Source organism: Labeo rohita, chromosome 12, assembly GCF_022985175.1.
Source record: "Labeo rohita strain BAU-BD-2019 chromosome 12, IGBB_LRoh.1.0, whole genome shotgun sequence".
Classification (NCBI taxonomy): Eukaryota; Metazoa; Chordata; class Actinopteri; order Cypriniformes; family Cyprinidae; genus Labeo; species Labeo rohita.
In genome coordinates this window covers 22,260,357-22,287,076 of record NC_066880.1, presented here as the reverse complement: position 1 = coordinate 22,287,076, position 26,720 = coordinate 22,260,357, and the positions used below count along the sequence as shown (strand labels likewise).

The 26,720-nt window shown below is 35.9% G+C and overlaps 1 protein-coding gene across 1 annotated transcript in view; it reads left to right on the top strand.

Moving 5' to 3' along the window:
- The window catches only part of grid1b (glutamate receptor, ionotropic, delta 1b), a 395,140-nt gene that overhangs the window by 173,501 nt on the left and 194,919 nt on the right, over positions 1-26,720 (top strand). Inside the window, 1 exon segment of the mRNA XM_051124413.1 lies at positions 24,632-24,916. Within this exon segment, the coding sequence (XP_050980370.1) occupies positions 24,632-24,916 (285 nt within the window).

The window sequence follows — 26,720 nt, the reverse complement described above, 5'->3', positions numbered from 1 at the left end:
TGTTTCAGCTAAAATATGCTGCATCTCTAAATGAGGTAATTCTGTAAATATTCCATCATGTGTTCCATGTTAGGGGTTGCTTCTAAAACAAAACAAAATGAATTAATTAATAATAATAATAATAATAATAATAATAGCAATTATTTCTACAGAAAAAAGATTGTAGATCTGTGAGTATTATGTAACTATAAGTAACTTCCCAACTATGCAAACTAACTAGAAGGGTATTGGTAGACTGTTAGGATAGGATTAGTAGAATAGTTGACATGTACTTGCAAAGTTACTTATATTTTAAGCTGATACACTCTTCCACTAATCGCTATTTATGAAGTTAATTCATGCATATGCATATGTTTTTGTATAAAACTCCTGGTGTAACTTGTTAAGCTGAAGTACCTATTTTGCCGTTAATCATCAGTGCTTTAGCAACGACCCGCTACAAGTTCAAGTGTTTACATGATGGTTGTGGTGAAGTGCGCATTAAAGAGATTTCTTCAGCTGAAGTACCAGCCTGCTGTGATCCTTGAGGACACTGCTGAAGGTGAGATGACATCTCTTGCAGCACTGTATAAGCCCTGAATTCATGGGGGTGTGTTTGAGATGTATCTTCTGCGTTATTTTGAGCACCGTGTTGTCAATGGCACAGAAGCCTGGCAAGCAGTTTCTGCTCTCCTACTCAAATTGCCATGGATGTGGGCACATGTAATGAATCGAAGTGACAGAGACCATCTTGTGCTGCTGGAGAAAGATTCTGTGCTGCTCTAAACACTAAATCTTTCCCTGTCTTTCAAATCCCAGTGATAAGAGGTGACAGATCCAGGTATTTCCAGGTTCTGGTTTGGGTTTGCTTTAGAATCCTAACATTCTGCTAAAATCAGAGGGAATTGGTACTATAGGTTGAGAAGAATATTGTATATTTAAAATTTACATGATTCAACCATATAAAACCTACTGTATTACACAAATTTATAAGGCCTCTAAATTACCAACATGATCAAAACTTTGCTGGAAAAAAAAAAGAAAACAATCTAGTACATCCTTGTACCTTCTGTTGTGTGACTTGTATTAACATCTAAGTCATATTATTAAGACCTATAACTATTGTATGTAGTATTCATATTAGTATTTAAGTAGGATTTATATTACAAGCTATCAGAATTTCATCTTAATTTTTGGGCATATAAATATCTGCAACTACACCAAACTTTTCAAATACCCACCGCCCTTAATTAGTCTTGCTATGTCTGAAAAGCTAGTTATAGCATGAAATAAACATGAATGAACATCAGAAGGTATCAGAAGGTATCTTGTTTCAACCATAGTAAGACGTCAGTACACACTATTCAGAGTCCATCAACGTTAATCTACTCCTGTTTGGTTTAACTTGTCAGACAAAACGGCAGATTTTGCGTTATGATTGATCAGATCGCCTGTCAATCAAATTCCTGGCGAAGGGTCAATTGCATATTTTGCTCAGTTTGAGTGTTCAGTTTTGCTCTGAAAAACTGAGGTGTTTTGTTTTCGACCTCAAATATGAGCTTAATACCATTTAAGCCAGGCTTTACAGGGTTAAACATTCACTTCTTAGCCTCAAAGACTGACTCTATGAAAGTCCAATACATCTCTGCCTATGGGTGCATCTATTTCTGCTACGACTTTCCTTATCACCACTCAATCTGTCATCAGCATTCAGCGGACATTAGACCTTTGGCGGATCACTGGATTGATAATGAAAGACAGAAAATGGAGACTGCATTCACACCAAGGACACAGTAATAATGCATAGAAGGCTGCTGCCTGGACCTTTAGTACCCCCCACCAATAGAAACATGGCCTGAAGTTTATTCCTTGATATTCAATCCAGATGCAACAACACGTCTCAGGACCTCATTTAGTTCCCCGTGCTCTGTTCACACCAGAGAGTGCCACGATAGCAGCACAATACCAATGTGTTTGAAAAAAAGTTGAGTATCCAGAGAGTGTGTCTGTAAATAGTCCTTTCTTGTGCAGTTTTGTTCTTTATTTCAAACGGTTCTTTATTCTAAACATTTAACCAGGGACAGAACACTATCCTGGGTTTGTAAATGATAACAGCCTAAGATTTTATTGATTTCTGTTTTATTGTTTTATTGATTTTATTGTTTTATTGTTTTATTGATTTTATTGATTTTATTTACTGTTTTATCTGTTTTATTGATTTTATTGATTTATACTCTAAGCTAATGTTAAGTATTCTCAGGAAACCAAAAAAATTGCGCTTTAATGATTTCAACACCAGTGGAGTTAATCAGGTATATTTATGTTGTTACTTAGAAAATACTTGAAAAAGACATTTACTTGCTTTTGGTGCTTGATATGATACTAATAATTAATGGTCAAAGAAGCATAAAGTGTAAAAGCACTGGTGAGTGAATATGAGTGTTGTTGTAAGTGATGCTTGCTTATGCAAAGCTGTCCATCTTGTGTGTAGGCAGCACTGCAGTGTTCAGAGTGGTTTTTAGCATGTTCCTGAAGTGTCCTGGGTGGTTGCTAGGATGCTGATATGGTTGATATAACACAGTCTCATGACAGTTTGTAACTATTATATGTTTTGTGGATTTGGTAGGCTAATTCATATGAATTTGTGTGATCTCATTCATTTGTTATTGTTCTATCTGCTTATATCCCAATGACACTTTTTTTATATATATATTTTTTTTTAAAAATGCATTTTTTTTCCATACAATTCACATCATATAAATGTATACCAGCTAGCCACCTCGTAAAATAGTTTGCTTTGAGATCAATTGCTGACAGAGCCAAAACCATGACATTTTAGAAAATGTAGAAATCCCAGGCAGAAAATGTCTGGGAAAGAGGGGATGTATGGTCACCCTATAGTTATGCCTATAGCAAAAACGCAGTTATGTGCAACATTTAATATATATATTTTCCCCCAAAAATCTAGTAGTCACAAAGTATAGGGCCCTATGATTTCTGCAATGCGGAAAACATGGACAGAATCGCGGAATCCAGTCATAAAAATGGAATTTAGGCTAACATCAAACCGCAATATGGACTATTATCTGTAAATATTACTCAGAAAAAATACCATTTAAATGTGAATCCTGCATGTTCTGCGTGTCTCTGTTTTAAAGGGATCATCGGATGCCCATTTTCCACAAGTTGATATGATTCTTTAAGGTCTTAATAAAAAGCCTATAATATACTTTGGTCAAAAATTCTCAATGGTAGTGTAAAACAACACCCTTTTTACCATGCCAAAATCTGCTCTGCAAAAATCATCCCATTCTGGTCGAGGCTGCTTTAAATGCAAATGAGCTCTGCTCGTCCCGCCCCTCTCTTCTCTCTGTGGAGTGACAAGCATGTTTACTTTAGCCGCATTTAGCCGTGTTTAGCCACTAAACTTGCTAACTAGCACATTATTAGAAAAGGCGATGGCAAAGATTCATAAAAAACCCTTACACTCACTTCTGCTGTTAGTGAAGCTGGATCACGAATGATTCGCACGACAGATATATGTAGATCGGGAGGCGCATTCCCTTCACAAGCAAATGTAATCCACTGCATCTTCAGCAGCTCAGATGACAGGAGTAAATGATGACCACTATGTTCATTATTACATCCACCAACACAACACCTCAATCGCTCAGTTCTTGTCCAACTTACATCCCTGCTCCGGCATCAAAACATGGAGGTTGGACTGTTACAACTGATCTCAGGTAAGACACTCATGTCAATCAACATGAGAACATTGAGAATGGATTGATTAGAAAAAGGGAATATTATTTTTACAGATTAATTAAAAAACACTGCATGGTTTTTTATCATTATAGGGTAGATTTGTACATACACTGCCAACACACATTAATGTTCAAACAGCATGTAAAAGTGAACTTAGCATCCGATGACCGCTTTAATGAAGGAGCAGACGAGCGGTTTTGTTTACTACACACACTGGAGCACGCGTGACACTTGTGGTGATTTCAGCATCTGTTGTCTCACTAAATGAGGATATAAATACATGTACAATATCTGCTGACAGAGTCACTTCATGAGCATTTGATCGTTCCATTTTAAGAAAACTAGCGTTATATCATATAGACCAATTTCGAGTAGATGTCATAGTGATATCACTGGCAGCTGTGCACGCATAGTGGTTGCAGAAAAATACAGGTAACAAGTATAGGTAAACGGGTCAAATCCATGGAATAAGAGAAAAAAAAATAGTTTTGTGCCTTTTGATGTTAAAATTGGAATGCAAAGAATTTTTATAGAATACTGTCATCAAAGACGCTATTTGAAGCTAAATGCAGACATTTAAACTGACTGACTATGGATGAAAACTGCTATGATTACTCTACTTTTAAGGCATAAATTTGATTTAAACAATAGGTCTACGTAATATCCACATATGCTGTTTATAGGGGATGTATTGTATTATCCCTACAGTTACAGCATTAAATGTTATTTAAACCTATTACTATTGACATTTTTACATAACATTTATTTATTTTATCTCACAGTTATGACTTTTTGTCTCCCAAATGCAAGTTTATATCTCCTTATTCAGACTTATAGCTCAATTTAACTCAAAACGAGTGAGTTTTCTTAATTCTGAGGGGAAGAAAAGACAGAAGTTTGGGATATAAACTCCTTTTCTGAGCCGAGCGGAAAAGAGAGAATGACGAGTTGTTTTTCCTTATTAGAATTGTGAGATATAATCTTGGAATTGCGAGAATAGTCAGAATTCAGTCAGAATTTTGAAATATAAAATCAAATTGACCTTTTTTTAATTCTTTTATTCCATAGCTCCATAGACTGCCACTTGAACCGGCCACAAGAAAAACGTCATCCCTGTAAGACTATTCCACCATCTAATGTCAATTTCGTTGAATAACAGTGCTTATCGCTGGGTGACAAGCGCTTAATAATAACATTTTGAAAATGACATCTAATCAATATTATCTATAATCTTTTTAAACCTATCTATTTTGTACCGTATCCGTGTAATTCTCTAGCCATAAAGGCTATCTCTCCGGGGTTTTCTGCAACCATGATGCGCGCGCATCCCGAATGATTACAAACCGATAATTGGTCTATTATCAACCCGTCAAAACTTGAAGACATTGTGCCAGATATATATATTACTACTGTTACTACTACTACTAAAATGAAACAAACATTATTTTTTAGAGTATAATCACACAACATTTCTTCCATGTTTTAATTTTAAAAGTAAATTCCCCTTTGTTTGCCAAAAAAAAAGCTTGCTTAATTTTCAGTAATTAAAAGATAAATGAAATGAATGTTTTATGCCTTCATTTGATAACCAGAACATTTTAAATACACAACACAGAATTTCTGAGGGTAAAAAAAAACCTTTCATTAGGCTTATTTAAGAATAAATTTGAATAAATGAAGTACGCATTCAAATAATTAGACATGCTAAAACACAGAATTTGATAACATTAAAACATGGTGAGAATAAAATAAAAACATGTAATAATTTATTCATTCATCCATCCATTCAGTGTGCACTGCTTTAAAAAGTAATTGCCTGGCTAAATGTACAACACAATGGCATTTAGTATAAATACTACAGTTGTTTTAGTGACATAGGAAAATATTGCATAATCATTTAGAATATGTTCTTGCATTAAGACATTTTCACAGCATTCATATTTAGAAAAAAAAAAAAAAAAAAAAAAAAAAACTTTGTCCACCTTTACATAATACACTAAGGAAAAAAAAAGCTGTTGAGTAATTGAGATCCATTGTTGTGCTCAGGAAGTTGACTTAACAAATGTCACAAGTTGTCAATACAGGCGCTTATACTAAACAGCGTTTTGGCGAAAAAAAAAAGAATTTTAAATCCATGTGCAATTATAACCGCTAATCAATAGCACAGCAGAATGGAAATCTGCCCTTACCTCTTCAGACATTAACATCATTCAGAGTCCCTCTTGTGCTAGAGTGTCGGTGTGGATACATTCAGAATATGGATCTTATAATAAATAGCTTTCCCTCTGAAATGAATAAAGTCTTGCCTTATGTTCATCCTCGTTGAATCATCCATATTTGTCTGATACATGTGGGATACGAAAGCTGTTTTATGTTGACTTTAATGATAAGTCTGTCTGAGACAGATCTTTATCTGACAGCTGTAGATAAATCTACAATGCTTGAACATCATGCTTTTGATGGATTCTGGCTTTTGTATGGACGCACAAAGTGTACACCCATTTCTAGCAGTATTAAAAGAACATTTGTATAGAGGACTTACTGTAGCAGATCACAGCGCCAATATTTTAAACTATATATAAACTAATTGTCCCTGATATTGTTTATGTGAATAACGGTGTATTGTTTTACTCATATTCACTCTTTCTAGTTCAACCAGATCAGAAAAATCAATCAAATTTGTCTTATGATAGAAGCGTAGACAGAAGAGGTGACATTTAGCTGTCTTTGTGTTATTTAATAATGAATGTGGCGATTATGCTCTGCTGATCTTTGAGAAGAGCAACCCTGCTGTTTCCACTGTCCGACACCAGATCCAATATCTGGGCCACTGTTAATGACCCCATTACTCTGCTCTGATGGCTTCTATGGGTTTGATGTAGCAATGGTGACAGTGTTGTTTATCCAAGCAAATGGGCACATTGAGCCTAGGTGTAATCACTCTCCTCTGAGACCCTGACCAAAAGATAGCAGAACGGAAAGGCAAGGACGAGTTTTTTTTATAGTTTCATTCGTGATGATATACCAAATCATTACCGAGATGTGGCCGCTGGGGTCAATTGCATCACATGGCCTGCGTTTAAACTCAACACCTGAACACAGAATAATCACAGCGATTGAATGGGCTCCATAGCGCAATGAATGAATCTCCATACAGCACTGTTCAAGGTAACATCAGGGAAAAAAAATAGGCTCTGCAAAAACTGCAGAGAAATTCGCTCTGCTTTTAATGCAGTGGTTTATCCAAATCGAATAAGACTTTGGGCAATCTTCAAAACACAAAAAAAGATATTTATAATGAAACCTAAGTGGTTTCTGCCGCTCAATGGAAAGTCCAGGTAAACAAAACTTAACCCGTTAAGTATTTTGTTGGCGCTTAGTTACCATGTACTATTGTTCACAAAAGTCATATGTGTTTGGAATGGCATGAGGGTGAGTACATGATGACAGAATTTGCATTTGTGGGTGAACAATCCTTTTAAGTTATTTATTTGGACACTGTTATAACTGAGCGAGGACAAACAATGTGTGCGATGAATTGGATTTGTTTTGCACTAAATTAGTGTTGCTTTCAGTGACAGGTCTTTCACATAGTACAAGTTTTAAAGCTTTTTAAAAGAATTGTAAAAGCATTACTGCTTGCAGCAATGCATCAACACATAGTATGTTTTGAACACAGCTGGGCACTTTTACGGAGTAATCCATTTATGTCTAGTCTGTTTGCTAAAATGAAACTGCTATTACCCCTCTTCTCAAATGTTTTGAGGCACAGAATCCTGCACATTGTTATTAAAAATTCAATTTCACTAAACTCGTTTGGTGAATTTTGCATTACCTCTTCACTCCTACCTGCATATATACATAAAACATGTGACTGAAAGCCTCTTGGGTCTGTTGTGATTTAATTTATTTCCCAAAGATATCAAACTCAAATTGACTTGTGCACAGTGCCTCAGAGGACATCTGTATACTTACATGAATATTGATTTGACCAGGTTGTTACACACATGTAGAGCAACCCCACAGAAGCCCTGGAAACCCATGAGCTCTATTACAGTCTTAGACCTTCGAACCAATTTCACTAGGTGTAGCAGTGACTTATTGCACCGTGTATCTTTTCTACCCTGGAAGCATTAAAGCTGCACATTACCTCAGAATGTTAATTAATCATGGACCAATCAGCTGTGAGTATGATGCTAGTCTTTTGCAAAAAAAAAAAAAAAAAAAAAGCCCTTGTAGGCCTTGTTAAGTAATTATAAACAGAAATAACTTCTGTGTTCAATTGTTTGTAAAAATAAAGTAAATTGAGTAAACAAAGTGTGAGACCACACTATGGAAGCCAGTATGGAGGTGTTGCTGTGACAGGAGCAAGTGTGTGCTTTAAAGCAAACATTAACAAAGTTTATGCCCTTGGCATTAACATCTAATGAGGCACTGTCTCATGAGAAAAGGCCTCACACATGGATTCGGTTCAAGCTGCTTCTGCGTAGTCAGAACACCAGCCACAAGCATAGGAAACATAAATTATCCAAGAGTATGTATGCTAACATCTCTCTGTAGTCTCTCGGGGAGAATATAGTCAACAGAGGAAGTGTCTTTCAGTCCTGTGGAAGAGCACTATCTCTGTGTTGAGTTTGTTTTCTGATACTCCCTGACCTCTTTCCGCTCTTATCAGACTGGCCAGACCGACTGTGGCCTTTTTAAAGTCTGCCCTTGTGTCCTGTATACTCACTAATGTTGCTTTTTACAAAGAGCCAAAGCATGTATCTGCCACAGTACATAGCAATAGTGGCAGGACTTTACATTAGTACACTCCTTGGTATGTTATGTTCATGTCATTCCACAGTAACTCTTATGGTTCCTTACTACCTTTTAAGACATAAAAGGACATCATAGCTGCACTTCTGGGGCTGTTCAGTGACATTATATGCTGTCTTCCAATATATCTAGTCCTTGTAGAGAAGGCAATTCCAGAATACACTTCAACAAGCTAAATAGCTATATTTGCATGCACCCAAATAATTAGTTAGTAATTGGACTGATGGCTCAATCAGATTAAAAAGCCTTCATGTAAACTCCTTAGCCAATTTGAATAAAGAAAAAGTTCAATATAATTGGAAATTGATTAACATTTGTGTGCTTTGCATAATTTTATGCTTACTATAGCTGCCCTGATAGCACACCCACATATGGGAGGCGTCTATTTGATGTCTGCATTTATATCTGGAAGACATATTTTTTGGAGTGTTTGCTCATCTGCCGTACATATATAGGACATTTTCTTATCAGATGTCAAATAGACGTCTATTAGATGTCTTTAAGATGTTTATCATTTAGAATTAGGGATGTCAAAATTAACACGTTAATGTTAATAACGTGAATGAATTTTAACAGCACTAATTTTATTTTATTAACGTGCAATTAGCGCAGCGCACATTTTCTGTTTGACTTGTTGATTAGCTTGTAGTTGGAGAAATAGAGATGCAGCCAAAGTAGACAGTAAGGGATGCAGCAGTGAACAGAAACGGAGAAAGAAAAAGTTCTTCTGAATGGAAAATTCATATACAAAACGATGTCTGATGGTTCTCTGCATTCATTGTCGATGTGAATTACGTTATTGCCACAGCAGAGCGCTTTCTTCTCCCTCGCCATAAAAAAGCTTGCTACAGCGCACCGGCAGATATAATAATTATGAATGTGTCAGGGAAAAACAGCAAGGAGACTGCATTAACATTTTAATAATTTATTGATAAACCAGTGCTTTCTTTGTTTCAGCTTCAGAGACTCTGTATCTGAGAATATTTGTTTTCCATTTGAATTGGTTTATTTAAAACTAGACATTTCACTCTCTATAGAAATATTTTCATGTCTGTAAGACAAGTATACACAGAGTTTAGAAGTTTCATGCTCAAGTTCACAGAGACGGCAGAAAGCGCATCCTGTTTGCTTTCATTATTTTACAAAAGCGCAACGTTTCATTATGATTCTGAGAGCACACAAATAAACGTAGAGTCTTTACAGATTCGAAGGATGTATTACTTTTATCTGTGTGACCAAAAATGTGCACTCCCACAATAGCACACATTTTTCGGTTAACATTAGATTGAGCTGCGATGTAAAGTTGCTACTACATACATGCTTCAGATGTAAAGCCATATTTGAGTTCTATGAATGATAGGTGAGCATTTGAATGTCCTGCCCGATGTACTGTATTACCACATAAACCAGCCGTTAACGATCTGTTCGCCACGGACTGCGTGACTTTGCCACTTCCTTGCTGTCATTGAAACATGTATATGTTCCTTAAGCTATGTTTAGGGTGGTTTCAGTAATAATAAATGTACATTTTGCATGTTCAGAAGAAGTGAGCTGCCCTGCCATGCGAAAATGTAAACAGGCTTGTGTAAGTAAATTGCTCAGTGCAAAGAAAGAGAAGTAATGGGAATCTATGTTCTTTTTTATTTTCATGTGTCTAATAGACATGAACAAGTTCTTTGAAAAACATGACCTATGACCTTTGAAACATGTCTAATCAACATGCTCTATGTTGAATATGGTTTCACTAATAATAAACATACATTTGCATAAAGCATCCATATTTGCCAGTGCCCATGTTGATTAGAATATTAAAAACTTGCGATTAATCACAATCACACAATTAATGGCAATGAAACATTTACATCGATTGACAGCCCTATTTAGAATGTATGTAAAACTGACATCTTACAGACAGCTGTCAGATGTTTGTACACAGCAGATGCTTTCCAGATCAAGCAATTTTTAGCAGACATCTTGCAGACGTATGTGTGCTATGTGGGTGTGTTGTTAGCTTAGCAACTTGTTAATGACAAAAATACTTCATCTGAGGGATGCAGTTTATGTGCTGTACAAAGCTGGCTAATACAGAAAGGCACACTTACTGAGATTGAAGTACGGTTTTTCTAAACATGCTAGCTAGTTTAGCACTTGATTCCATAAATTTTTTTTTGTAGACCAGGAGCAAACACATCCATTAAATTAGAAGGTTGACTTTGTGGCCTATGATTTTATTCTAATTTAACTATGATTTTGGTCTGAAACAATGAAATTCTTGTTTGGAATGTCCTTTCTGTGCCTTCACCTTGCTATTATTAGGATAATGCTGTCATGATCACAAGTAGGTGCACTCTTTTCACCTTTTATATTTAGCCTAGGCTACCTTTATTTACTGCTGGGTTTCTTTTGTGAATTAAGCACAATCTATAATGAGCCTAATTCACATAGAAAGGAGGCGTGTTTGAGTGGAAAAGGGTGTGAATGACTTTATTTAAATACTGAAAACAAAAATTACAGCGCTGTGCTGGATTGCGAGTCATTAGTGAATAACAAATTCTACGCAACTGTTTAGTGAATTCCAACATGTTATACATAATTGTTACATTGCCTTAAATAGCAGCAGCCAGTGTAGACAGCAGACAGCAAAACTGTTCAAAAGGTTCTGAAATATATCTGGCCTTCATAAAGTTTTATTTACACTACACCGCCTAGAGCTGTTATCTGTCTACAAAGTAATTTATTTATTTACTTTTTTTTTTTTTTTTTACTTTTATGTCAACACTTTTTTTCTTCTTGTTGTTTACTACATGATGAAACCGCTTCAAGTTAGTGAAAGAAAAAAGTGCTAAATTGTTTTTGGCTTGTTCCATCATAAGATTGAAAACACAAAGACGTGGTTCTTGGTTTTTAAAGCAAAAATAACAAATAAATAAATAATTAAAAATATTATTTTGAATTACCACCAGACTTTTATGTGCAGAACACCAAATTACGTTTGTTAAAAAAAGTTATGGCCATTAGCTAATCAATATTTTAACTATTTATTCTTGTGTTACATACCATGGACTCATCCTGAACGCTGTTTTATGTCTGGTACTGTAGACTTCTGTTATTTTTTATTTTTTTCATGAAAATCCTGCAGTGGATTGCACTGGAGTTCTGAAAAACAAGAACACAAAAATATATTGGTAACATTTTAGCCAAGTTTAGGTATTAGGAAACATCAGCAATAAAATATATGATCAGTCATTCATGTATATTCAAATATTTATGAAAATATATTAATCAAACTTTCTAACTATGACATTTATTCAACATTTTAAATGTATTTTAACATGTTAACAGCTTAACATAATATAAAGTTTGGTAGTATTTTTCATTTCGCATTGATAAGTGATGTAATTTGCTTTCAAAAATGATAGCTAGAGCACAAATTAATGAAATCATTAAAAAAAAAGTTCAAGTTTTTGTCTCGGGACAGTCTTATAACACATTCTTGAAATTAAGATTTTAATTTGACAATTCATCTTACGAACACAACTCTCTCTATGTGAGATGTAATACAGCAAAGACATTTTTTGCACATTTTCTATTGACGCCTTGGATGGAAAGCAACAAAGAGCAGCCAATCACATTATATTTGCAAATGTTTCCACTGTAGAGCAATGACTGTCTTCATTATTTCCTTTGAAACTGCACTATAGAGACCTGAAAATTACGAACACATTGGCTACAAAGTGAAGCATGAAGAGAAGATTTTGAACTATCTTTTGTAGTCACACTGTGCCACTGATGTAATTAATACCGTTAATTAGGCCTCTATATCGACAAGGAGGTTGAGGGCCAACTATCCCAGCGCTTTGTGATCCCGAGTTCACAATGCGGCTTCTCATGGCTGTCTCTGCCTGTTTTATCCAGATAATCTGTGCCTTTGTGTGGTAAAACTCATCATCTCACCACATTGTGGCCATGTGTGCCTTTGATTTGGATTTGCAGGTGTTTCCGCCCCCTCCTCTACTGCCCACACCAACTGAAGAAACTCAACAGGGTAGATGGCATATCCTCACAGAGACCAGCATGATGTTTCATCTCGGCATCATATTAGCATGAAGAGCTTGCTATTCAAATGGCCATTCACTCTCACCGTAATCAGAGTGTTGCTTGCGCTCCGTGGCAACTGTTCCGTGAAGGGGATTTGAATACGAGAGACAGAAATAAGTGCGAGGGGAAAAAAAGTACAAATTAAAAAAGAAGTCTTTTGATTTGCTCTGTCTGTGAATCAGCATCAGTAATACTTACTCTGTGGATACGGATGAGTTGTTTTAGTGAAATAAAGCAGATATATTTAGAAGGATTAATTCCAATGAAGGTAATAAAATGCCAAAAAAAAGAATTGTCACGTAATGTAAAAAAGTAGTGACAGGCCAATATGTCAGCCTAGAGAAAGTGTTGTTACTTGTGTCAGTTCTAAACTTTACTGTTAGTCAGGTCAAATGATTATGCACATCTTATTTTTCCCATATTTTTGAGCAAATTTTGAGTGATGTAAAATAGTCAGAAAGTTATTTGCTTTCATTCAGTTTGATAATTTCTGTAATACAGTGGCATGTGCAAGTATGGGAACCCCTTGCAGAATCTGTGAAAATGTGAATAGTTTTAACAAAATAAGAGAGATCATGCAAAATGCATGTTATTGATTTATTTAGTACTTTCCTGAGGAAGATATTTTAAATAAAAAATGTTTACATATAGTCCGCAAGACAGTAGTCTTGTCCCTTGTTGTTCTGAACAGTTAAACTGAGTACTGTTCTTCAGAAAAATCCTCCAGGTCCTGCAGATTCTTCAGTTTTCCTGCATCTGTTGCATATCTGAACCCTTTCCAGCACTAACTGTATGATTTTGAGATCCATCTTTTCACACTGAGGACAATTGAGGAACTCAAACACAACTATTAAAAAGGGTTCAAACATTCACTGATATTCCAGCAGGAAACATGATGCATTAAGGGGGTGAAAACTTTTTAAATTTGAAGATCAAGGTAAATTGTACTTAATTTGTCTTCCAGGAAACATGCACCTGTCTTCTGTTGCTTCTGAAGGTCAGTACTAAATGGGAAAATAAATAAATAAATAAATAAAAGAAAACTTTTGAACAGGATGAAGGTGTCCAAATTTGTCTTATTTTGTTGAAATATATGTATGTTTTTCTTAATGCATCGTGTTTCCTTCGAAAGCATCAGTAAATGTTTGAACCTTTTTTGATTGTTGAGTTCCTCAATTGCCCCCAGTGTGAAAAGATGGATCTCAAAATCATACAGTCACTGCTGGAAAGGGTTCAAATATGCAACAGATGCAGGAAAACTGAAGAATCTGCAGGACCTGGAGAATTTTTCTGAAGAACAGTGCTCAGTTTAACTGTTCAGAACAAACAACAAACTCATGAACAACCATCACAAAACAAAACAAAACGAACAAACAAATAAACAAAAACAGCCGTAGACCATCCAGTTTATCACACACAATATTAAGAACGGGGGTGTGGGGGGGGGGGGTTATTTTAACTCTTAACTCTTATTAGAGCATAAGTAGGTTGTTATATAATAGTAAGTACTTAGTACTGATGGTTAGTAGAAGTATATTTATTTTATTTTATTTTATTAAATATCAAATCTATTTAAGATTATAATTTTTTGTTTAAAAAAAATCAATAGAGAATCATTTTAGGGATAAGGTCAATGCTGAGGCAAAACTTATTTCGTCTTAGTCAAATTAAAAGTCAGCAGACCATTTGGGGAGATATTCTGCATTATTATCCTTTTTTAATACTTTTTCCTTTTTTTTCTGTTTTGAAGAAAAAATAATTCTTATTTTGCAAAAATACTTTGGCTTTTGCAAAAACATATGCATAGTCACGCTTGTCTCTTGAGATCAGGATGGCTTTTGTTTTTGTGGCAAAAGCTCACGTCATTCAAATAGATCTGGGCTGCTGACTAAACCCTGGAAAATGGAGAGAAAAAAAAAAAAATCTCATTCATGAAAGGTGGTAATTTGAGACGGTGTAGATTTCCGTCAAGATTTGTGAATAAAAACACTGTAAGATTTGACACAAATTGCAATGAGATTTTATGATTAAACTCATTATTCATTCACTCATTATAATTATTAAAGTAATTTGAGGTGATTTTTTCGATAAAGGGCTGTAAATATATATACACATCTGCTCTTAAGTAGCTCTCACCAATACAGAAGAAAATAAGTGTTTTTCTGAACATGCCCTTCTTTGAGAAGGATGTGCTGCTTGTATTTAAGGGGTGAGAAAGATGAGAGCACTCTTGATATCCTGCTACCTGTTTATTAACTCTTTTCTCCCACTGCTCTGCCCAGAGCTGACCTTTAACCCTATAAAACAGTGATCACAGTGAATGCCTCCTCTATAGATTTTGACACAACAAAACAAACAACATGATGCTTTAAAAGTATCATACAAGTGAGCCAAGAGATTTCTTGAGAGGACTAAACAAAACATATTTGCAAAGGTGATGTTCTGATACAACCTTTTCCAGGACAAGTGCAATATCAATACTTTCAAGTTTGGTATTTGCCAATATAGATACCTGTATGTATGCATGTATGTATGTTTGTACGTATGTATTAGGGACATTACCTCCAAGGAAGCAAGGAAAGCAATGCCTCCTCAAAATATTGGATGAGAAAAAAATGTGTAGTACAAAAATAAAACAATGCCAATATTACAAAATATTACATTAAAAAGTGCATATAGTAAATTATTAGTTTTTCTAAAGAAACCTTGTCCACCAGTAAACTAGCAGGTCAAGTTACAGCTGGAGTCTTGGCTCCTCTGAGCTCTTTGAGTTTTAACAGACTCCCTAAAGCAGGGGTGCCCAACCCTGTTCCTGGAGATCGACCTTCCTGCAGAGTTTAGTTCCAACCAGATCCTAATTACCTGGTTCAGATGTGTTTGGTCAGGGTTGGAGCTGAACTCTACAGGAAGGCTGATCTCCAGGACCAGGGTTGAGCACCCCTGCCCTAAAGCATACAATGGGTTTAAGTGGGGGGTAACTGAGAATGAATGGGGATAAGTCACATGAGAGGAGGCAATGCCCCCATCATGATATGACTGGGTATGACTGGTTATGTTCGACTTTCATTTGATGAAGGGTAAATATCATTGACCAATATTTGCCATTATTAATCTGTTAAAGGGGTAAATGGATCCCGATTTTCCACAAGTTGATATGATTCTTTAGGGTCTTAATGAGAAGTCTATGACATGCTTTGGTTGAAATTTCTCAATGGTAGTGTAAAAAACACCCTTTTTACCTTGCCAAATTAGCTCTGCAAAAATCATCCTGTTCTGGTCAATATTGCTTTAAATGTTAATGAGCTCTGCTCGCCCCGCCCCTCTCTTCTCTCTGTGGATTGATGAGCCTGTTTACTTCAGCTGCATTTAGCCACTAAACTTGATAACTAGCATGTTATTAGGAAAGGTGATCGCAAAGATTCTTAAAAAAAAAAAAAAAAAAAAAAACATATACTCACTTCTGCTGTAAGTGAAGCTTGATCACGAATGATTTGCACGAACATAGATGGATATATGTAGATCGGGACGCGCATTCCCTTCGCAAACAACGTAATCCACTGCATCTTCAGCGGCTAAGATGTCAGGAGTAAATGATGACTACTATGTTCATTATTACATCCAACAACAGAACACTTCAATTGCTTCAAGGAGCCATTCTTGTAGAAACAAAGGTGGTTGGACTGTTACTGCTCATTTAAGGCGGGTCTGAGGTAAGACGGCTGTGTCAATCAACTATCGTAGAAGCAGCCTCTGTTAAATGCTAGGATTGTGCCGATAGGCAATAGTATCGTGTATCGACGATAATCAGAGATATCGCCTGTTGCTGATTCCTTTGACGATAGAAAGATGATTATTATTATTATTATCCATCAAAAATAGATTAGACGCCCAACTTTAGCCATGCAGTATAGAGAGCTGCTTCTGGGGCGCTTCAGAAACTTGCCGCGAGGTGGTTGGCATAAACACAAAGGCACAAATCACAGTAAGCGGGAGGGGGTGTTTCGGGTGGTAAGCATGCAATCTGTAATTGCGTGAATCACTTTTGAAATCGATCCCATTCAGAAAGGAGGGAAGAAGATAGAAAGGGGTGACACAGTAACTCGTTTTTGGGGGAACGGCCTCTCTTCACGCCGCAGTGTGCAGTGTAAATAAAGGGTAAGAAATGTATTAATCATACAGTGATGTAACTATTGTGGTACCTAAAGTGCATAAACTCGCGCTAGACTAGGCTAGGCTAGTCAGTGATGATGTTCTTTGATAATGCAAATTTGCTTGTTTTCTATAGCTGCTAAGGAAATATAAGTTAAACAGAAAATTAAGTCATTAAGTCATATTGAAAAATGTTAGGCTGCTTTTAGCCTTTATGCTGGTGTTGGCTCATTTGGCGGCAATGAAACTAGGTAAGGACACAATTAAATAAAGTAGCACGATAGTATCGTATATCGGTGATCTAGCAGGCTGACGATAGGACAATATGAATATTGAGCATATTGCCCAACACTACTACCAACACACTTTTATGTTCAAACAACATGTAAAAGTGAACTTTGCATCCGATGACCCCTTTATTATTCATATTACAATAGCAGTATTTATAATATATCTATTTACAAAGTGCTCCACACAATATTTAAATTACACACACACACACACACACACACACATATATATATATATATATATATATATATGTATGTATAATTGGAACTACATAAAAAAATAATAATAAAACTACATGACATAAAAATAAATAAAATAGACGAATTCCAACTTTGCAACCACTGTATTTCCAAAAAGTTTACTTTGGCAAAGTCCAAATCTACTGAGGGAACTTTTCTTCTCGTTGAAACATATTGAATTTTATGTCTTGATGTCTTCAGTCTTGGTACAGTAGCTGTACAGCTACCACGTTTCTCCCCAAAGCCTAAACCACTTCAGAACCACCTGGTCTTTCTCTTAGGTCCCTTTAGGTAACTAACAGCCTTTATAAATCTTTCCCTACCTCCCCAATGTAAAGGCTTACTACTTTAAAATTGAGACAGGGAATAAATAAATAAATAAAATAACATTTGTGAGTTGGTCTACAGTTTTAGAGGAGCTCATCCATCTCTAACGTGAAGGCAAAAAAGAATCATCGTTTCACTCCTTGCAATACATAATATTACTCTACTCAGTACATATACGATGTGACTAAACTATAAAAATCTTTACGCACTCTTTTTGCCTCTTCGTGCCCAAACGGCAAGCATATGTCATTCTCCTTGGATCGTTTAGCTCTTCAAATTGTTCTTCATTTTTCAAACGACTGCTGCCGTATTGATGGAGCATTTTGCTAGTCCACTGAACAGATGTCTTTAATGAGTTTGCAGAACTTAAGCACATAGACTGATATGGATTCTCAATGCATCATTTCAAAGACCCAAACTCAGATAAACTTCACGAAATAAATTACTTTATGGATCCATTTTTTAAAATAAATTAATCCTCTTAAAATGAAAGGTGTTGGAAAAATATCAAGTACTGCAAGCAAAACTGTAACATGGGGCCTCAACTTTGCATAGATTTCTTCCTAAATGTGTTTGTACGCACAGAAAATAGATTTTGCTTAGGTGCCAAAGTTTTCTTATCCATAAAACCAAATGTAAACCTCACAACATTTTAGTTAGTGAAAGATTGTGCATACATGTTTGTCCAAGGTTAGGCTTCTTTTTTAAGAAAGGAGGAAAACTGTCCATCCCAGCTCGCTCTAGTTCTGCAGTTGCTGAAACGCCACATGAGGTAGAGTCCTGGGGATCCAATGTTGAGCTCAAGGCTGTGAAGAATGAGCAGTCATTTTCTCTTTCTTCTTGCTCTACCACATGCAGTGTGTTTTTTTCTGTGGTGTTTGCACGCAAGGTGTTGTGTTCAAGACCAGAAGCTTGCAATGTTTGTTTCTATTTAGTCCTGCTTCAGACTCTGAGGAGTTCAGTCATGGACAGGATTTCACTTGCCTTCTTGCAAATCGTGATTCTAGCTACCAAAAATTCAGACATTATGCTTATGCTTTGTCATTTCCACTGTGACAGAAATTCAGCTGAGGATTTTGATCAGTGTTTTCTTGTTCATGCTTTATGCTATTTTGCCATTCAGGGACAAGCTAAATCGGAGAAAAATATCAGACAATTTAAGCTTGTCCAGCTTTGTCCTAGTTGTCCTTGAAATTTCTGTCAGTTTTGTTGCATTCCATGTTTTGGATGACAACTGTTAATTGAAATGAACTTATGTTCTGAATCATGTTTCATGCAATAACGCCTTTGGAACTCAGACGACTACAACATCATTGTTTTGATAATTGAGGTTAATTTTGAAGTGTGCAACAAAGCCTTTGGAGCACAACAACACTGCCCATATAATTTCAGTGGAAGTGCTCCCCATGATGGTCAGTTGCCAGGAGACTCAGATTTTTGTGACACCAAGGTAGGACAATGGTTTATGCTCAGTCACGGGATTTGCTTTTAGGGACAAAGCTTATCAACTCTGTGTCCTTTGTTTCTGTCTCGCCTTAGCTCCTTCTATCTTCACAAAATTTATGAACATAAACAGGCTCCATTGTGGTTCCAGGACAAATATGTCTTGGATTACTACAATGATTAGCTGATTTTGGCTCAGTCTAAGGCTTCAGTGTCTTTTGGCATTGAGTTCTCAATTACTTTCAGAGAGATTTGAAAATAAACCTTCAGAAGAGTGTTGTTGCAGAGGCAAGAAAATATTTTTTCTGGTGGTCAAACTGAACTTATGCATGATACATGCACATTGTCTACTGGTTATGTATTTCTGCTTTGCTTCTAAATCAGTTCAGGACAGGGCACAACATTCCGGTAGGTCTCTTCACAGACGTTTGGGTCTCATGGCAGTGGCTTTACCAGTGGTACCATTGTACCTGGTTCATATGGGACCATTTTACCGGTTGGTCAACAGCTGAGGAATTTTTCGGCAGCTGTTGTCCTGTCCTTTTGATGCTTACCGCTTACTAAGGGTTAATCACAAATGCTATCAGACCCTGTTACAATGGAAACAACCCCTGTTTTTTGACTTGAAGTGATTTGTAAGACCCCTTTTTTTAGTTTTTCCCCTGCAAGTTGACTACAACCTACAGATTCTAAAGGGGTGAGCATTTATGTGGCATATGGATTGTCTTGAGATGATGGTGGCATTTATTGCTTTGACCCACTTCCTTGTTGATATTTAAGGCTGTCATGTGATCATTAGGACAGACAACAGCTTGACTGTCTCATACAAAAACTGTCAAGGGGGAATACAAGTGTATTCCTTCTCACCAATAAGTCCACTTCCTCCAATACTTGGAAGAAAACTGTGTCTTTGTTCGTTCGTTGATTCATTCATTTTTTTTTAATTCTGGTCTTTCATCACAGATTACAGAGACCATTTTAAATGAAAAATCTCTTTCTACAAGGATGTATATGCTTTTGAGTGTTGATAATTTTTACTGACAGCAACATTTGAATCCAGTTCACTGCCTAGTTCACTACTGGCATTTTTTTCCCCTATTGTTTTTATTTATTTATTTTTTCCCATGAGTACACCCTCAGCTATATTTGTGTATGTGGTGGTGATTTCAACGAAGCATGCTTCAGTTGATGATGTTTCTTTGGAGACATATTCAGTTGTGTCTTGTTTCATGGATGGGACAAGATGGCTAACACCTTCCTGTTTTTCTTATGTCCTTGACATCCTTTAAGATGACTGGTGTTGGCCTTATTAGGCCTTATTGGTGAACCTGTCCTGTATGGATTTTGCTCTTGGCCTGGTGAAAGTTTTTTTGCAACCAAAAGCTAGGTTACCTAACAAGGGATGCTTTTACTTAATTTTGCTCTCAAGTTGTGTTGTTGCATTTATTTTCTTCTCTGCTCTCTGAGTTGGAGGAGGCTTTATTCATTATTCAGGCTTTATTCTTTGAGGTAGTTAAAGCCAGTTCACACCAAAGATAATACTTGTAATGATAATGATGAAGATAAAACCAAATCATCAAATCATTCTAAATGTACAAGAATGGCAGAGTCCAAACCATGTAACCATAATGGCACAGAGGAAAGATATTGTATCAGTTTCATTAAAAAAAAAGTCCAACTGATAAACCTTAAAAGCACTGACAGTCAATCAGAATTACATTTATATTAAACATAACTTTATTGTGCGTTAGTGTGGCTGTTAAAGTGGTCAAGGAACCAGAATTACATACATAACCAAGATGTTTTATTATGCAAAAACTCATCTGCGTACAATTTCCATATGCATATTGCCATCCAGACATTGTTACTGCCATGTATAATGCCTTAAGACTAGGAATATTTTATATAATATAGACTTTAAATGCCACCTGTGCCAGTAAGATAATTTACATTACTAAAAATCTAAGGCTTTTGGCCATTATCTCTATAAACTATTAACATTAATTAGTTCTTGCTCAAAAGCACACAGTACTTGTGTGACCTAATTTCCAGAATTGCATAAATCTTAGATAAACCTAGTTCTTTACAGTTTTGGTGCAATCAGACTGAATGCGAGCGGTTCTTGGACATGCCATCTGAGGCTTCAGATTTTTCCCCTTAAGTTATGTTAAAGTTAAATATTAAATATATATTATAAATATTAAATAAATATTTTTGAGAGCTGGGCTATATCATACTCTCTCGCTCACAAGCGCTTGTCAGTGTCAGCATCTGTTGTTGTTGCTGTCTCCGCTATTTTGTTATTGTTGTTCCATCTCTTTAGTTTTGTTTTCTACTGTGAAACAACAGCCCGGACAGTGCTGCCACCTTGTGGAACAAGTGATAACTACAAAACAATTCCCTGCGAAAGTGCAACCTATGCATACAAAGTACACACAGTTACAAAAACCGGGTGTGTGCGTACATTTCTGATGCCGAAAAATACTTTGGGCTTTATGCCTCCATGTCTGTAGTAGGCCTACTAGAGAAAATTGACCCTAGAAGTAGATTGTTTACACTTATGCTTGTGTGAACTAGAAGCGCTTTTGTTTACATTGCATAGACTACCCTGTGTTTAAGGCTTAAGCTTAAACACAGATTAAGATTTTAGCATATTAAAATCTTCTACACTTCTTGTAATTAACAGCTGTATCTCAGCTGTATCAACAGTTACTGAATGTAATATGCAATGAACCTGAGAAAGGTACATTCTGATTATTATTCACTGTAACACATTTTCTGTGAATGAATGAATATTGCATTGAAGCTAAATTCATTTTTAAAGTTTGATTTTTAGTGGCATTGCAGTCTTGCACTTAATGAGCTCGCAGTGTTTAGTGTTTGTCACGTCAATAGTCTCTGCAAGTTGATTATCTGCCATGATTTCTTCTCTAGCCAGTGCCTCAAAATGACATTTCAATATCTCTCCACTAAGAACCGAGTTTCTCTGAGACGTATCCGTCTATTGATCGGCATTGTATTACATTTTTCTTTCTTTTTCCTCCATGCTGTTAGAGAGGTTTAAGTTTTAGAGAAATAAAACTTTGTCTCCTCTAGATGCTTCTCAAAAATCACTGAACAACATGAAATCCAAATTTACCGTATTTACTTTTTAATACACCTTCCCTGATCTCATTGCGCTCAATGCATCAGTGCGTGTTATTCCAGAGAAAAGGAAATGTTTGTTTCTGTAATCTTACATCAAAATGTAATAACTTTGCCTCTAACACTACTTTCATTTTTAGCCAAAGCCACAAATCCCTCTTACTTTTCAGCCCCTTCTGTCCAACCGTCTGCCTCCTTTCTGGTATCGAATGGCCAGTTTTCATGGTCCAGTGAACTCCAAATGGATAAAAATCAAGTCCTGCCCTACCTTTTTTCTCATTGAATATCCTGTTTCACCAAGAATTAGTTTTCTGAAGTAAAATAGGTTTTAAATTGTGTTTTAAAGAACAAAGAACCTGGATGTTTTATCTTCATTTAACCCTTAAAACAGTTTTCTTGAGCTTAATAATATTATTTCGAAGATCACAACCAGTGTATGCTTGATAAGGTATCAACTTTAAACTCTTTAAGAAAATGCAACAGTATTAAGCTGAAGTTTTGGGGTTACCAGTCACCAGAGAAGGAAAATACACCACCAACACTATTGGAACTAGAGCAGTAATACATTAAAGGGCAGTCTAGACAACTGATTAGACTCTAATTGGAATTTGAGCCGTTAGCTGTGTCTCAGCCTCAAGGACCACATTGCTTTTGGGACTGACAATAGTGTTCTAAACATAATGACTTCTCAACTCTTTTTAAATGTTGTGCACAAGCTACATGTACGATTGTATGAGACTTGTTATTTTGCTGTTCTAACCGTTATTCTATAATATATAGAAAGATCTGGATATCATTCTATTATAACATGTTGATTAAATAGGAGCTATATGAACGGAAATGTGGCTAGAGGCCACATACTTTTTTGTTCCCATGGAGCTCATTTCTTGGCATGGCTTCCATAGCTGAATAAAATGCACATATCTCATTTTTTAGAGGCCAAAACAAATTAAATTCAGTCAGCTGTTTGGGGCTGTACTTTTTTTTTTTTAATGTTTTTTTTTTTTTTTTTCATTTTTTTTCTCAAATGTCTGGTCAATGGAAAGGTCACTTTTTGTGACACTGAGGATACAAAGAGCTCACTTTACACAAAACCAAGGATTTTAATTAAGACGAGGTCAAAATAAAACTCAGCTGGCCTTGATTAATACAAAGGCAGACAATGAGTCTGTCCCTTTATAATGCATCAGCGATTAAGCATTGAAACCATGCTCAAGTAGTGTCCTTTCATGCTCAGAAAAAAAAAAAAAAAGAAAGAAAGAAAAAAAAGCTCTTATGATGTACTGTTCTAGATTTTAATCTAAAAAATAATTACTGGTTGAATTAAGTGGCTTTACGATTATTGCAAAATTAGAAAATGGGCTTTTCAAAATCTTCATAAAGAGAATTTTGCCTAGGGGTTGGTTGTTATGACCAAATTCATGATGGTGCGAATAGTTTCAATCACACTAACAGTATTGATCACGACATAGTTATCTTTGCTGTATATTCAATACTAAAATTAATAACTGTATGCTAAATTGCTGGGTGCCAATGTCCAGGTGTGATAATACATTTAAATACTTTACACATAAAAGGTACTTTTCATATAATGTACTGTCTATTAATGAAGCAAGCTACAATGTTGCTTAACCATAATGTTGTACTCAAACAAAATCTCTATGGGATGTTGGATGGCATCATACTGCCCAGTTCTACTTGTCTTTGTTACTTCATTATATTGTTTATTAGTCAAAATACTCAAGTAACTAATTACGACACTCCAGATTTGCCTTGCCTGCAGAGAATAAATGTCCATGATGTAATCTTTAGACACCATTGCTTCGCAATGCCCAAAATCAAAAATGATTCCAATCTAAATTGTGTAGTAAATGGAGATTCTTCATTTAAAATGCTTTTAGTTCATTGGAGCTGCCAAGAAAATAAGATTTTAGAGCTACATTTGTCTTATCCACAGAATAGACCTCTTACTCACTTCACACAACTCAGTCATCAAAAATGAATAACTTCTTAAAACAATATTCACTGCCTATACTTATTCTCTTTTATTATAAAAATAAATAAATAAAATAAAATGGAGGGAATATTTTTTTACGGTAACTGCTCTTCACTGAACACATATTATGCTTTTTTGTTAAAGTGAATAAGGCAATAAATGGAAAGTAGCCACTCTACAGGAATTGCCACACTTCTTTTTGTAATCTGTTTCTTATACTTTGTTATACATTGTACTCTTACAGCCATGATGTATTTCAACACCATTAACAGCGGACCCATGTGAATATTTATATGTCTGTTATTTCTGCTCAGGCAACTCTTTTGGTTGTTGCTAAACTATCAAACCTCATCAATTCTCCCTCTTTTCTTTCATTTTGCAGCATGTGAACTGATGACACAGGGGATCCTGGCCTTGGTCACGTCTACAGGCTGTGCCTCGGCCAGTGCTCTGCAGTCCCTGACAGATGCCATGCACATACCTCACCTTTACGTCCAGCGTAACGCTGAAGGATCACCCCGTACAGCATGCCAACTCAATCCAAGCCCTGATGGGGAGCGATACACCCTCGCAGCACGACCACCTGTCCGTCTAAGTGATGTCATGTTGACATTAGTTGGTGAACTGCGTTGGCAGAAGTTCATCGTCTTCTATGACAGTGACTATGGTGAGTGACTGATTGCAAGACAGAGAAAGTCCTGCTTTTGGGGGGAAAGGGAAAACCTTACTAAAACATATAGGTTACATTCTGATAAATGTTGCATATTTGTTGTGTTGTGATTCCATGTGATAATTTGAGATTTGGTTTAAGTTCAGTTTAAACTAACAGTGATTAAATTGTTGAAATCTCTGAGCTGTTGGTTTGTAGTAGCATTGCATTGCTGGTCATTTGCTTAAAGTTGCATAAATATTTAGTTTGTGTTGTTTTTTTAGTTCAGTCAATCAATCAATCAATTTATTTCTTAATTAATTTATTTAAATAATATTGTTTCCAATTGTTTCTAGTAATATTATTACTAAAAATTAAAGTCCCCCTGTAGTGAAAATCAAGATTTTTATGTTGTTTATTTGTCTATGTGGTGTTTTTAATATGCTTGTAGACAAACCATGTGCCAGTTCATTAATCAACACCATTGCTGAGTATTTTCTTCTTAAAACTGTAGTTTCCTAAAGGCTGTCCCAGGTATGGGGTTTGAAACAGCCCTTTTTTTTGTTATGTCACAAACTTCAGTAACCAATCACGTCAAATGATAGATTCCTATCATTAGCATGAAAAAATATACCAATAGGATTATCACCACAAAATCAAATATTAAACAGAGCATTTAATATTGCATATAGAGCATTAAAGCACAACCACTAGACGCTAACCACTAACTTATAACCTGCGGCAAAAGTAGCCCGGAGTCAGACACACCTCTGCCGCATTGGCGTCTGCACTTTACTCGCATATGCTTGCGGGCATGACCTGGAATCACAAACTAGGCTGCATTCGAGTCTTCAAAGCATTTTGAGGGTACAACATCATCAAGTAAGTAACTTTAACAAATGTTACAGTATCCACTGCAGTTGTACGCTTGTAAAAACATAGTTTTATCAGTCATTATCCGCGTTTCGCCATTATATCGCGTTTACTACAGTTCAGTTCGGATCGGGGGCTCTGGCGGGTGTGACTGCCTGGTGGCGGGGCTAATTTTCATATCCATAGATCCACATATAGTAAATGAGGCAAGGGGCTAGAGTTACATTCAAGCTGTTTTAAGGCATGAGAAAATTATTTTCACAAGAAAAACATTTAAATATGTCATATTTTGTTTGATATATGTTTGATAATCAAAGATCAGTTTTAGGGGATACAAATTTTTACAACAGGGGGACTTTAACAATATTTAAAAACAAATATTATTTATGATAATTATTATTCTAGCTTGGTTATTGTGTCTTGTTCATTAATAAATAACTTGTATAATGAAAAAAAAGGATCATAATGGGTTTCATACAATTTACCTTAATACTTTGAGCAAACTACTGTGTTTTAGGACAACATGTTCATTCTTAATCAGCATGCAGTGTTCTCTTGAAGCATTATAGATTGACCTGTAAGGGCTCCACACAGGTGCAGCATGAAGAACTGGTTCAGATGACTGCTTTACAAGACTTGATTTTACTTCACATCCATGAAATAGTGCCATTGAGAGAGCAAGCGAAGTTAGAACTTATCCATTCAATGCAGCTGCACAGCTCTGAACTTTAGAATGGAATACTAGTATATACAACACACATTCAGAAATGCTATTTGTTTGAGGCTTTGATCATAAGACGTTAGCGGTGAAGTAGAGGAAAATTACAAGAAACTCAATTTTTTTTCCTCAAGTGTCCACATGGGTGGTCAACCCAATGAAATGAGAATGACACGCAAACCTGTGCACACTTGCCCTGTGTCTGACATGCATAAAGTGACCCACACAGGG